This window comes from Trichomonas vaginalis, chromosome II, assembly GCF_026262505.1.
Source record: "Trichomonas vaginalis G3 chromosome II, whole genome shotgun sequence".
Taxonomy (NCBI): domain Eukaryota; phylum Parabasalia; order Trichomonadida; family Trichomonadidae; genus Trichomonas; species Trichomonas vaginalis.
Window position 1 is genome coordinate 2464810 of NC_067204.1, and position 14194 is coordinate 2479003.

The window sequence follows — 14194 nt, forward strand, 5'->3', positions numbered from 1 at the left end:
GAAGGCAGTTATGAATTATTTTTGAAGAACTGAAGGTGTCACTACGTCACCATGTGTCACCAGGTAATTTAACTTCTCTGAAAAAATGAGACAACATGACATTTTGACAACACAGCAGGGGAAGGCAGTTATGAATTATTTTTGAAGAACTGAAGGTGTCACTACGTCACCATGTGTCACCAGGTAATTTAACTTCTCTGAAAAAATGAGACAACATGACATTTTGACAACAACACAGGAAATAAATGTTTACGTAAATGTTTTGTCATGATTTCTTCATCGTAATGAGCGTAAATGACCCAAAAATAATGTTTAGGTGAAGAGGTGAGATCTCACCTCTTTTCTCACCTCATGAATTTTCATGATTTCTTCGTAAATGATTTGTCAAACATGAACGTAAATGTTTTGTCATGATTTCTTCATCGTAATGAGTGTAAATGTTTTGTCGAAACTTCATCGTACATGTTTTGTCATGATTTCATCGTAAATGTTTTGTCAAACATGAACGTAAATGTTTTGTCAAACATGAACGTAAATGTTTTGTCAAAACTTCATCGTACATGTTTTGTCATGATTTCTTCATCGTAATGAACGCATATGCTTTGTCAAACATGAGTGTAAATGATTTGTCATGATTTCTTCATCGTAATGAGCGTATATGTTTTGTCATGACTTCTTCATCGTACATGTTTTGTCATGATTTCTTCATCGTAATGAGCGTATATGACCCAAAAATAATGTTTAGGGTAGATGGTTTTTAGGTTATTCAATAATGACTTATTTTTGAAGAACTGAAGGTGCTACCATGTTACCATGTGCTACCAGGTCATTTAACTTCTCTGAAAAAATGAGACAACATGACATTTTGACAACAACACAGGAGGAAGGCAGTTATGACTTATTTTTGAAGAACTGAGGGTGCTACCATGTTACCATGTGCTACCAGGTTAATGAACTTCTCTGAAAAAATGAGACAACATGACATTTTGACAACAACACAGGAGGAAGGCAGTTATGACTTATTTTTGAAGAACTGAGGGTGCTACCATGTTACCATGTGCTACCAGGTTAATGAACTTCTCTGAAAAAATGAGACAACATGACATTTTGACAACAGTCCAGGAAATAAACTTCATCGTATATGTTTTGTCATGATTTCTTCATCGTATATGTTTTGTCATGATTTCATCGAAACTAAACGTATATGTTTTGTCAAGACTTCTTCGTATATGTTTTGTCATGACTTCTTCATCGTAAATGTTTTGTCATGACTTCTTCATCGTAATGAACGTAAATGACCCAAAAATAATGTTTAGGGTAGATGGTTAGATCTAACCTCATTTCTACCCTCATTGAATTTTCATGATTTCTTCATCGTAATGAGCGTATATGCTTTGTCATGATTTCATCGTAATGAGCGTATATGCTTTGTCAAGACTTCTTCATCGTAATGAGCGTATATGCTTTGTCATGATTTCTTCATCGTACATGTTTTGTCGAAACTTCATCGTACATGTTTTGTCGAAACTTCATCGTACATGTTTTGTCATGATTTCATCGTATATGTTTTGTCAAGATTTCATCGTAATGAGCGTATATTCTTTGTCAAACATGAGCGTATATGTTTTGTCATGATTTCTTCATCGTATATGTTTTGTCATGACTTCTTCATCGTAATGAGCGTATATGCTTTGTCAAACATGAACGTAAATGATCCAAAAAATAATGTTTAGGGTAGATGGTTAGATCTAACCTCATTTCTACCCTCATGAATTTTCATACGGAATCTCTTCGTAAATGTTTTGTCATGATTTCTTCATCGTAATGAGTGTAAATGTTTTGTCGAAACTTCATCGTACATGTTTTGTCGAAACTTCTTCATCGTAATGAGTGTATATGTTTTGTCATGACTTCTTCATCGTAATGAGTGTAAATGTTTTGTCAAACATGAGCGTAAATGATCCAAAAAATAATGTTTAGGGTAGATGGTTAGATCTAACCTCATTTCTACCCTCATTTCTACCCTCATGAATTTTCATACGGAATCTCTTCGTATATGTTTTGTCATGATTTCTTCATCGTAATGAGTGTAAATGACCCAAAAATAATGTTTATGTTAGAATGTTAGATCTAACACCTTTTCTAACATGTTTTCTAACATGGAGGATTTCATTAGATATACACATTCTTCCTTCATTTCATTCTATACACAATTTACATCATAGACGATTTAATAGATATAATACTTTACTGTTTCATCTGATATACACATTATTTAGTGAAAGTATCCTAAAAATATTTGATGGACTTTAACTAAAATAATGTTTAGGGAAGAATGTGTATATCTAATGAAATCCTCCATGTTAGAAAACATGTTAGAAAAGGTGTTAGATCTAACATTCTAACATAAACATTATTTTTGGGTCATTTACACTCATTACGATGAAGAAATCATGACAAAACATATACGAAGAGATTCCGTATGAAAATTCATGAGGGTAGAAATGAGGGTAGAAATGAGGTTAGATCTAACCATCTACCCTAAACATTATTTTTTGGATCATTTACGCTCATGTTTGACAAAACATTTACACTCATTACGATGAAGAAGTCATGACAAAACATGTACGATGAAGAAATCATGACAAAACATGTACGATGAAGAAATCATGACAAAACATTTACGATGAAGAAATCATGACAAAACATTTACGATGAAGAAATCATGACAAAGCATATACACTCATTACGATGAAGAAGTTTCGACAAAACATGTACGATGAAGTTTCGACAAAACATTTACACTCATTACGATGAAGAAATCATGACAAAACATTTACGAAGAGATTCCGTATGAAAATTCATGAGGGTAGAAATGAGGTTAGATCTAACCATCTACCCTAAACATTATTTTTTGGATCATTTACGTTCATGTTTGACAAAGCATATACGCTCATTACGATGAAGAAGTCATGACAAAACATATACGATGAAGAAGTCTTGACAAAACATTTACGCTCATGTTTGACAAAGCATATACGCTCATTACGATGAAATCTTGACAAAACATATACGATGAAATCATGACAAAACATGTACGATGAAGTTTCGACAAAACATGTACGATGAAGTTTCGACAAAACATGTACGATGAAGAAATCATGACAAAGCATATACGCTCATTACGATGAAGAAATCATGACAAAACATATATGAAGAAGTCTTGACAAAGCATATACGCTCATTACGATGAAGAAATCATGACAAAACATGTACGATGAAATCATGACAAAACATTTACACTCATTACGATGAAGAAGTCTTGACAAAACATTTACGCTCATTCCGATGAAGAAGTCATGACAAAGCATATACGTTCATGTTTGACAAAGCATATACGATGAAGAAGTCATGAAAATTCATGAGGTGAGAAAAGAGGTGAGATCTAACATTCTAACATAAACATTATTTTTGGATCATTTACGCTCATTACGATGAAGTCATGACAAAACATATACGAAGAAGTTTCGACAAAACATGTACGATGAAATCATGACAAAACATGTACGCTCATTACGATGAAGAAGTCTTGACAAAACATTTACGCTCATTCCGATGAAGAAATCATGACAAAACATTTACGCTCATTACGATGAAATCATGACACATCATTTACGTTCATGTTTGACAAAGCATATACGCTGAAATCATGACAAAACATTTACGTTCATGTTTGACAAAACATAAACGAAGAAATCATGACAAAACATATACGATGAAATCATGACAAAACATGTACGCTCATTACGATGAAGAAGTCTTGACAAAACATTTACGCTCATTCCGATGAAGAAGTCATGACAAAGCATATACGATGAAGTTTTGACAAATCATTTACGTTCATGTTTGACAAAACATAAACGAAGAAATCATGACAAAGCATATACGATGAAATCATGACAAAACATAAACGAAGAAATCATGACAAAACATTTACACTCATTACGATGAAGAAGTTTCGACAAAGCATATACGTTCATGTTTGACAAAGCATATACGATGAAATCATGACAAATCATTTACGTTCATGTTTGACAAAGCATATACGTTCATTACGATGAAGAAGTCATGACAAAACATGTACGAAGAAGTCATGACAAAACATATACGATGAAGTTTTGACAAATCATTTACGTTCATGTTTGACAAAGCATATACGATGAAATCATGATAAAACATTTACGTTCATGTTTGACAAATCATTTACGTTCATGTTTGACAAAGCATATACGCTCATTACGATGAAGAAGTCATGAAAATTCATGAGGTGAGAAAAGAGGTGAGAAAAGAGGTGAGAAAAGAGGTGAGATCTCACCTCTTCACCTAAAATATATTTTTGTCTGATTTACGCTCATTACGATGAAGTCATGACAAAACATATACGTTCATGTTTGACAAATCATTTACGAAGAAATCATGAAAATTCAATGAGGTGAGAAAAGAGGTGAGATCTCACCTCTTCACCTAAACATTATTTTTGGGTCATTTACGCTCATTACGATGAAATCATGACAAAACATTTACGTAAACATTTATTTCCTGTGTTGTTGTCAAAATGTCATGTTGTCTCATTTTTTCAGAGAAGTTCATTAACCTGGTAGCACATGGTAACATGGTAGCACCTTCAGTTCTTCAAAAATAATTCATAACTGCCATCCTCCTGTGTTGTTGTCAAAATGTCATGTTGTCTCATTTTTTCAGAGAAGTTCATTAACCTGGTAGCACATGGTAACATGGTAGCACCTTCAGTTCTTCAAAAATAATTCATAACTGCCATCCTCCTGTGTTGTTGTCAAAATGTCATGTTGTCTCATTTTTTCAGAAAAGTTAAATGACCTGGTGACCTGGTGACCCCTTCAGTTCTTCAAAAATAATTCATAACTGCCATCCTCCTGTGTTGTTGTCAAAATGTCATGTTGTCACACTTTTTCAGAGAAGTTCATTAACCTGGTAGCACATGGTAACATGGTAGCACCTTCAGTTCTTCAAAAATAATTCATAACTGCCATCCTCCTGTGTTGTTGTCAAACATGAACGTAAACATTATTTTTGGTTCATTTACACTCATTACGATGAAATCTTGACAAAACATATACGATGAAATCATGACAAAACATGTACGATGAAATCATGACAAAACATATACGTTTAGTTTCGATGAAATCATCATGACAAAGCATATACGATGAAATCATGACAAAACATGTACGATGAAATCATGACAAAACATATACGCTCATGTTTGACAAAACATATACGATGAAGTCTATGAACATAATAATATTTCAAACCAGGAGCCAAATTCTTGCGATTTTCATATGGAATCTCTTCTCTCGGTTTTCCGAGGTAAGCAATTATATGAAATCATTTACACTCATTACGATGAAGTTTCGACAAAACATGTACGATGAAGTTTCGACAAAACATATACGATGAAGTCATGACAAAACATTTACGATGAAATCATGACAAAACATTTACGATGAAGTTTATTTCCTGGACTGTTGTCTAAATGTCATGTTGTCAGTAATTTTAAGAGAAGTTAATTAACCTGGTGACATGGTGACGTAGTGACACCTAAAAACCATCTACCCTAAACATTATTTTTGCTGAATTCAACAACAAAATGAACGAGGTCAGGATGTATGCAAATACCTTTGAATTCATTCATAAATGCCTTAGTAAGCTCATAAAATGCTTGTTTTGAGGTTGAGCCACTTTTGGCTCGACCGTATTCTTTCAACCAAAACTCAAGAATTTCCTGCATGAATTTTGTATAAAAAGCAACCGTCTGAATTCCGGCGGTTGTTATATTCTTCACAAAACATTTACGTTCATTACGATGAAATCATGACAAAACATAAACGAAGAAGTTTTGACAAAACATAAACGAAGAAATCATGACAAAACATATACGATGAAATCATGACAAAACATATACGATGAAGTCATGACAAAACATATACGATGAAATCATGACAAAACATATACGCTCATTACGATGAAATCATGACAAAACATGTACGATGAAGTTTTGACAAAACATATACGATGAAATCATGACAAAACATATACGATGAAATCATGACAAAACATATACGATGAAATCATGACAAAACATATACGCTCATTACGATGAAATCATGACAAAACATGTACGATGAAGTTTGACAAAACATATACGATGAAATCATGACAAAACATATACGATGAAATCATGACAAAACATATACGATGAAATCATGACAAAACATATACGCTCATTACGATGAAATCATGACAAAACATGTACGATGAAGTTTTGACAAAACATATACGATGAAATCATGACAAAACATATACGATGAAATCATGACAAAACATATACGATGAAATCATGACAAAACATATACGCTCATTACGATGAAATCATGACAAAACATGTACGATGAAGTTTTGACAAAACATATACGATGAAATCATGACAAAACATATACGATGAAATCATGACAAAACATATACGATGAAATCATGACAAAACATATACGAAGAAGTCTTGACAAAACATATACGATTAAATCATGACAAAACATATACGATTAAATCATGACAAATCATTTATGTTATACAGTAATGTTAGTCATGAATGTTTGTCCTACGTGTTGGCGTTAGTGTTGAAAAATAATGTTTGTCCTACATGAAGCCGTACAAGCGTTTGAATTTGTTTATGCATAAGATTACTCTCTTGTTTTCTGTATCTATCATACAAACATAAGCAGCACCTGTTTTTGTAAAGTTTATATGAAGTTTTCGATAGTTAAGACCTGTATAATAATAGAATGCGTCCTCATTCTCAACATAGTAGTAGAACTCAAACGAATGCTTACCATAATCTGTTATTTCAACAGCTTCGTCAGATATTTCATCAACGAACTCATAAACTATATCGCCATACTTGCTTTTATTTCTATTGTTTTCAGATTTAGAACACCAACGAAGGTTTGAGATTCTGTTGTCCGTTCTATCATGATTTATATGGTCTATTTCTTTCAAATTGTTTGGATTTTCAATCCACTGTTCTGCAATAATTCTATGCTTTAAATGCGTTTTGTTGTTTAAACTAAGCTCAATATAACCATGATTATTTAAGCATTCACTCTTAATATGTTTGTTTTTCTTTCGACGAATAGTAAAAGGATATGTCGTACAAATCTCATAATCTTCATGATTTCTCAATGTTTCCCATTGAGTTTGTTCCCCACTAACGTTCTCATTGACGTCCTCAATATCTTCTTCCTCACTGAACTCGTCAATATTTTCACTAGCTCCTTCTGTAATATTTTCATCGGCATTGTCATTGACTTCTTCTGTAATGTTAGATGTTGTTGTTTCGCTCATGTTCTTTCACTAATGTTAAAAAGTTATGTTGTACGAATTTTGAACAGAATTTAGAGCAGTTATGAAACAATGAAGTACTTTTACGCTATTGAAAGGAACTATGAGAGTGAAGTACATGATAACAATGACAAAAGGAACTAATATCAAACCTAATGAAATCGCTCACGAGGACATAGAGCTTAACAAGTACTTTGTGGAGTATCTTATAAGTGAAGAGTATGTAAGACCTTACTTCATGTTTGACAGCATGAATGAGGATGTTATTTCATGGTTAAAGAATATAAGCAATGTTTTCGGTAAGTACGTCATAGATGACAAAGGTCTTGTTGTATTTTATGAGACAGCAATACGAACACAGGAACTAATGGATATTATGCACTCAACAGCAAAGAAAGGATTTAGTACTATTGGCATGAATGAACATTGCAGGAATGACATATACAACCTATGCTCACGAAAGCCTTACACAAAAGCAATACAAATGATAGAACATAAGTGTCTAAGGTCAGCAAATGAAATCATTACTGTCAGTGGTTATGAAAGAACTGTTAGCAAAGATGAGTGGAAACAGCTATTCATATTAAGGAAGGACGTTGCTGAACTAGTTAAACCTGTTGCACAAACATTGTTTCAGATAAGACCAGCAATGACTAAGAACCCTTTGACCTTAGTCAATGAGACCATAGAGGTTGAAGATAATGACATGAAAGAACTAGGAATGAATGAGAGAAGTTGTGAAGGATGTTTGAGTCAAAACACATGGTTCTTCAGAGCTGTTAAGAAACTTAGTAAAGAACGACAGAAATATTTTATAGAGAAGTATTGCAAAGGATGTGTAAATGAATTGCTTGAAATAGAACTTAGAGACACTTTCACACTAAAGGACTTGAGGAAAAATAAGTACATGAGTGAAGAAGGTATTGACATAGCTAGTGTTATAAATGACTTAAGAAGATGTGTTGTCGTTATTGACGGAGCACGTATGACATATCTAGTGAAAGATTATGATGGAATACGAGACACAACAACACTTGTGTCAGTAGATAGCAAGGAATTCAATAAGCTCATGAAGAGTGTTTATGTAGGACGTATTGAGGAGAAGGATGTGAACGCACTGATGATTTATGAAGCGGGTCAGAACAAGAACTATCTTATGAAGTCAGGCATGAGATTCTTTGACGAAAGAGATGACATTTACAGCTATTTCAGAGGATATGAGTATGAGGTACTGAATGAAGTAGATGAGCGTTATTGAAGGATATTTGAAACATGTTCACGATGTCATATGTAATGAGGATGAAGAGCTTTATGAGTATGTTTTGAACTGGTTCGCCTACATCGTTCAAAATCCTTGTGGAAAGACTGGAACAGTACTTTTGTTAATAGGAAAGCAAGGAACTGGTAAGAATGTACTTAGTAATGTTCTATGCGAGCTCATTAGCAAGTACGCCAACAATAATATAACGGCAATAGAGAATGTGGTTGGTAGATTCAATGCTGCTATTGAGAACATGAAGCTCATCGTATGCAATGAACTAAGCTCATGCGATACGTCTAAGGTCATGAACCACGACGCACTAAAGTCAATAGTAACAGAGACTCAGTTGGACTTAAATCAGAAGTGTCAGCCAGTAAGAAAGATAGAGAATGTTTGTAATATCATCATGATATCTAACAACTTCAACTCAGTAAAGATTGACAAAGACGACAGAAGATTTGTTGTCATTGACGTAAGCAGCAGATACAAAGGAAATTACGAATATTTCTCAAATCTCATTGAAAGCTTTAATGAAGAGTTTTATTCAAACTTACTGACGTACTTCATGAGAAAGATTTAAGTGAATTTGATGTAAGGAAGATACCATTCACCAGGGCTAAACAAGAACTCATCGAAATGAACAAAACACCTTACCAAATGTTTTACGAGGAGTTCTATGAAAAGTTTGTATCCGGATGGAATTGTACAGAGTGCTACAGAAGATATAAAGAATTTGCGAAGGAGAATGAATTCTTTGCATGTAGTTCAAATGTATTTGGTGGCAAGATGAGAGAATTTGTGAAGAGAAGTAGAAAGCGAGACGGTTCTGCAAGAAGTTATATTTACGAAGCAAGTATGATATTAGAAGGTCGTGGAAAGAAAGAAACAGTGAATTATGAGGAAGTGCTTGAAAAATTCATGGAGTACATGGGAAGCAATATAACATACAACAAAGACATATACAGTGAGTTTAAGTACTACTGTGAACAGCATGAGATTGAAGTAATGAGTAAAGGAGACTTTGAAACGCTTATGAAAGACAGTGAGGAGGTCATACATGAGAACAGTGATGAAATAGTTCATGAGAACAGTGAGGAGGTCATACATGAGAACAGTGATGAAATAGTTCATGAGAACAGTGAGGAGGTCGTTCATGAGAACAGTGATGAAATAGTTCATGATGTCGTTCGTGAAGAAGCCATTGCAACAAAGAATGAGATAAAGGATTTCATAGAACTTAACAAGGAGGAGTTTAAAGAAGGCTATGAAGTGAAAAGATGTGAAGAAGATTTCTTGGCGTATTTGAAGAAAAAGAGACTAAAGCCAATGGCTCAAAATAAGTTTCAATCGATGTTTGAAAAGAAACGTTTGAGCTATGGTGGTGTAAGAAGCACATATTACTTTGTTAAGAAGTGAGGACATTTATTTTTGTCGTTAGTGTTGGAGTTTGTGTTTGTTGTTAGTGAGAGAATAAATTAAATCATGAACTTTGCCATGGTCTCTGTCCCTAGTAGTTTTCATTAAGTTCTGGAAATAATGAAAGTCATAAACTTTGTCATGGTCTCTGTCCCTAGTAGTTTTCATTATCTCACAGAGTTAATGAAAGTCATACTTTCTATCAGATGAAGCATGCAGATGAACATAATGAAAGTTAGTGAGTTTGCCACGAGTTATGAATAAAATATTGGCATATTAGATGAGATAGCTGATGAAACAGATGAAGATAAATTAAATCATGGACTTTGCCACACTCTGTCCCTAGTTCCTCAAAATCCTTGACAACGTTGCTTAGAAATTTTGGTTCAAAACCTCATCTGATTTTAATCTGTTATGCTACCTGTTAAGTTTCGCGAGATTATAAATGTCATGGAGTTATAGAAAAAGGAGGGACAGCTAGGGACACTGGAAGTACTTGTAAGGCTATCTGTTAAGATTGCATGAAATACTAAAAAGTCATGAAATCCATTATCGCTGTGCTAGCTTCACCTTAGAGTAAAATGACGACTAAAGTCACTGAAGCAATGAAACAAAAGTTTTTGGTAGAATACATTAAATCAGGAACTATTCCAGAAGGTTTTTACATTCATACTATGAAGGATGGTAGAGTTCAGTTTAGAAAGATAAAGCAACCATTAGATAAAGAAGGAATTTTGAGAAAGATTAAACTTCATGAGGACAACATTGCTGAACTTAAGAAGAAGTTAGAAGAGTTGGAGAAAGGAAGAGAGTTATAAAGCAATGAATTCAAGTGGGTGAAAAACAGGTGAAAAAAGAGGTGAGATCTCACCTCTTCACCTAAATTTATTTTTGTGCTATGTTTTCATACGTGTGAGGGTGGTGATATCATTAATTTTAAGTTTATTTTTTATTTTATTTTTATTTTATTTTGGAGGTAAATGACGAAAACTATTGAGATAACAAACTACAACGGTCATGAGTTCAAGAATTTGTTCTTCGTTCCTCGTGAAAATACATTCTATCAGATACGAGGGAGAAAGGGTAAAGTTAGTTTGAGCGTTTATGAAGGAATGAAGAATGGAAAGTTTATACAAGCATACGATACAAACGGTAAGCGTGTTTCATTAGCTTTGTCAAAACTTACTAACATTTATTTTGACAGTGACTTTGACTCTGACGATTGGAGCGACAGCAGTGATACTGAAGAATATGAACTATTGTGTGAAGCACAGCAATGGGAAGAGTTGCAATACTTTTGTAAGTGAGAACGTTTATTTTTTACAGTAGTGAGGTGAAGTGGTTGGCGGCTTTATAAATATTTAAGGTTAAGTTAGTGTTGTCGTTTGTGTTGTAAAATATACGTTAGCAGTTTTGTAAAGTGTCAAATTCACAAGTATTGGGTAATGTGAAACGCAGTGCCACCATACACGAGACTTGTATACTAACTTACAGACACAAACTTCATTCTACGAAAGCCAATAGCTTTTGTGACAGATGGGTCTCTTAGCCATCTTAATGGGTAGTCAAAACGATAGCCTTCATGCTTTACGGTCTCTGTCTCAAACTTTTGACCGACATTAGTAAAAAGTTCATCTAATGGTTTAGTTGTAGCAACTCTTGAATTTTCTTTTTCTATTGGAAGCATATTTTATCTAGAATAAAAATGTCGAAAGATATTGCTTCCATGAGAGAAATACAACACAACCGACAACTCATTATGCAAGCTCTAAATAAGAACACAACAAACTTTTCAAACTATTCTAAGATATCTGAGTCATTGAAAGAAGGAAACTTAAAACTGACAATAAACCCAATGACAGATGAGTTTCTGTTTCAAGACAATAAGAACCATACTGTCTGTATAAATCCAACAAAAGGAACTTTAAACGAGAAACCTATAAATGAACTTCTTTTGAAAACAGATGTTGACAACAAAGCTGACAAAGAATATGTAGACGATGCAATAGCAAAAGAAGAAGAAAGAGCTAACAATGCTTATGCAACAAAAGAACATACTCATCCTGAACTAGCAGACAAAACATATGTTGACAATAAAATGTCAAGTGAAGTGACGAGAGCTGAAAACGAATATTCTAAAAAGACTCATACACATTCTATATCTGAAATAACAGACTTAAACGTTAGCCTTGAAAAGAAAGCGGATGAGGAATATGTGGCTAGTAAGTTAGAGAAGAAAGCGGATAAGGAATATGTGGATGAAAAAGATAATGAAATTATAGAAAGGGTTGAATGGTGTCATGAATGGACATCGAAGATTTTAAAAACTAAAGCTGATACAGGATGGGTTTCAGGATGTTTAGACCTTAAAGCAGATAAAACTTATGTTAACGATGAGTTAGAGAAGAAAGCAAATAAGACTCATACACATACAAGTTTTACAACTGTTGCTATAGAAAGTATTGAAGGAACGGTTGAAGAAACTGGTGGGGATGCATTATATTGTAAACCTCCTAACTTTCCACAAGGTTTAACATCGGATGACGACATAACGACGATGAGAAACATTAGATGTAAAGATGTTTATGTCATGAAGGATGAACATAATATTAAATTCACTGCTCAAGATTTATATGACAAGAAAGCAGACAAAACAGAGCTTCAAACATTAAAGACAGAAATGCTTCAAACATTATATCCTATAGGCTCTATTTATACGTCAATGAACTCTACCAGACCAGAAGTAGTACTTGGTTTTGGAACTTGGACTCAAATAGTCGACAGGTTTTTGTATTGTGCAAACTCTTCAAAGGAAACAGGTGGAAGTAAAACGATTTCAGGTGAAAATTTACCTGCACATAGTCACTACATAGATTTAAGTACATCTCAAGCAGGTTGGCATAAGCATAGATATTGGGATTGGTCAGCAATGACAAAAGGTAAAGGATATGATGTTAAAGACAACGTTCAGTTTGCTATAAATTGTTTCTGGAGTAACACTGAGGGAGGAGGAAACCATACACATCGCGTTTCAGGATATACGCAAACAACGGGACAAAGTAAAGACTACATGCCACCTTACATGACAGTTTACGCATGGTATAGAAATGCTTAGTCGTCATTTTCAACTTCTTTAGCATATTCGTCAGGAGTTGTCTTATATTTGTTAGGAACTGTCTTTGAAAGTATACCACCTTGAACTTTGACAAGTTTGAAACGAGGTCTGACAATAGTAGTTTTATCTTCTGCTTGCAGTGTGTACATTTTGCCATGTTTGCCTAAAACTTCATAATATTCTCTTGTATACTTTCTTCTATTTTTACGAACACGAATGTGAGTACCTGTCGGGTTCCCATTGTTGTCATAGTCAATAGTATTTTCATATGGGTCGCGTTTAGGTATTTCTATTTTTACTTTGTCACCTTTCTGAAGTTTGAAGCCCGGCATTCTTTCTTGTTTGTCTCTTTTGACTAAATTATTAAATATATAGTCTTTCTCTAAGTCAGGGTTGTTTTTCATTTCTTCGGGGGAGTGGTTTCCCAAACCTTTTTGTTTACGGCTATTGTAAATATTTAAAACTTGTCTCATCTTTGCCATGGAGAAGTGTCTATATTTGTCGTCATATGACATTTCATTTGCTTCACCACCTTGTGGTTGGTTTAAGTCTCTTAACATTTTTATACAACCGTCAATGACACCAAGAGCAGAATGGTTTTGGTCGACAATGAAATATTGGTTTACATTTTTTGAACGCAGATAGTTTTTTACATCATCTGATTTGAAAGAACTTTCACAGTCAGATGTCAGTTTTGTTGGATGGTATTTGTCAACGAATATTGTCAAAGCAGTTTTCACATCTAAAATATTTTTGGACCATAATGGTATGGCTTCACAGTATCTTGTGTTTTGACCGACAAATATTAGCCAGTATGGTGGTCCATCTGTTCTAACTCTCGGAATGTTTTCCAAGATATCCATAAACCAAGCATTTGGTGTTGAACTAAAGATTTTTACCATGAGTGCTTTCTTTGTCGCTTTAGAAACATAGGGGTCCTTGTTTGGATTCGTCATTTTTTATCCTAT

At 33.9% G+C, this 14194-nt stretch overlaps 5 protein-coding genes across 5 annotated transcripts, besides 2 other annotated features; 3 read left to right on the forward strand and 2 right to left on the reverse strand.

Moving 5' to 3' along the window:
- Positions 1–6732: 6732 nt before the first annotated feature.
- On the reverse strand, positions 6733–7437 carry TVAGG3_0472230 (His-Me finger endonucleases family; the record flags this gene model as incomplete). The annotated part of the gene is made up of 1 exon (XM_051235527.1): positions 6733–7437. The coding sequence occupies one exon, from the start codon at positions 7435–7437 to the stop codon at positions 6733–6735; it is 705 nt and encodes a 234-aa protein (XP_051093351.1).
- A 622-nt stretch (positions 7438–8059) lies between these two features.
- Positions 8060–11600: a mobile genetic element.
- On the forward strand, positions 9332–10111 carry TVAGG3_0472250 (uncharacterized protein; the record flags this gene model as incomplete). The annotated part of the gene is made up of 1 exon (XM_051235528.1): positions 9332–10111. The coding sequence occupies one exon, from the start codon at positions 9332–9334 to the stop codon at positions 10109–10111; it is 780 nt and encodes a 259-aa protein (XP_051093352.1).
- TVAGG3_0472260 (uncharacterized protein) lies at positions 10693–10929 on the forward strand (the record flags this gene model as incomplete). The annotated part of the gene is made up of 1 exon (XM_001310002.2): positions 10693–10929. One exon carries the CDS (start codon positions 10693–10695, stop codon positions 10927–10929), a length of 237 nt encoding a protein of 78 aa, XP_001310003.2.
- TVAGG3_0472270 (uncharacterized protein) lies at positions 11092–11418 on the forward strand (the record flags this gene model as incomplete). Its single annotated transcript, XM_051235529.1, has 1 exon — positions 11092–11418. The coding sequence occupies one exon, from the start codon at positions 11092–11094 to the stop codon at positions 11416–11418; it is 327 nt and encodes a 108-aa protein (XP_051093353.1).
- Positions 11601–12446: 846 nt separating the features above from the next.
- Positions 12447–14194: part of a mobile genetic element that runs on past the window's edge.
- Positions 13223–14182, reverse strand: TVAGG3_0472290 (uncharacterized protein; the record flags this gene model as incomplete). Its single annotated transcript, XM_051235530.1, has 1 exon — positions 13223–14182. One exon carries the CDS (start codon positions 14180–14182, stop codon positions 13223–13225), a length of 960 nt encoding a protein of 319 aa, XP_051093354.1.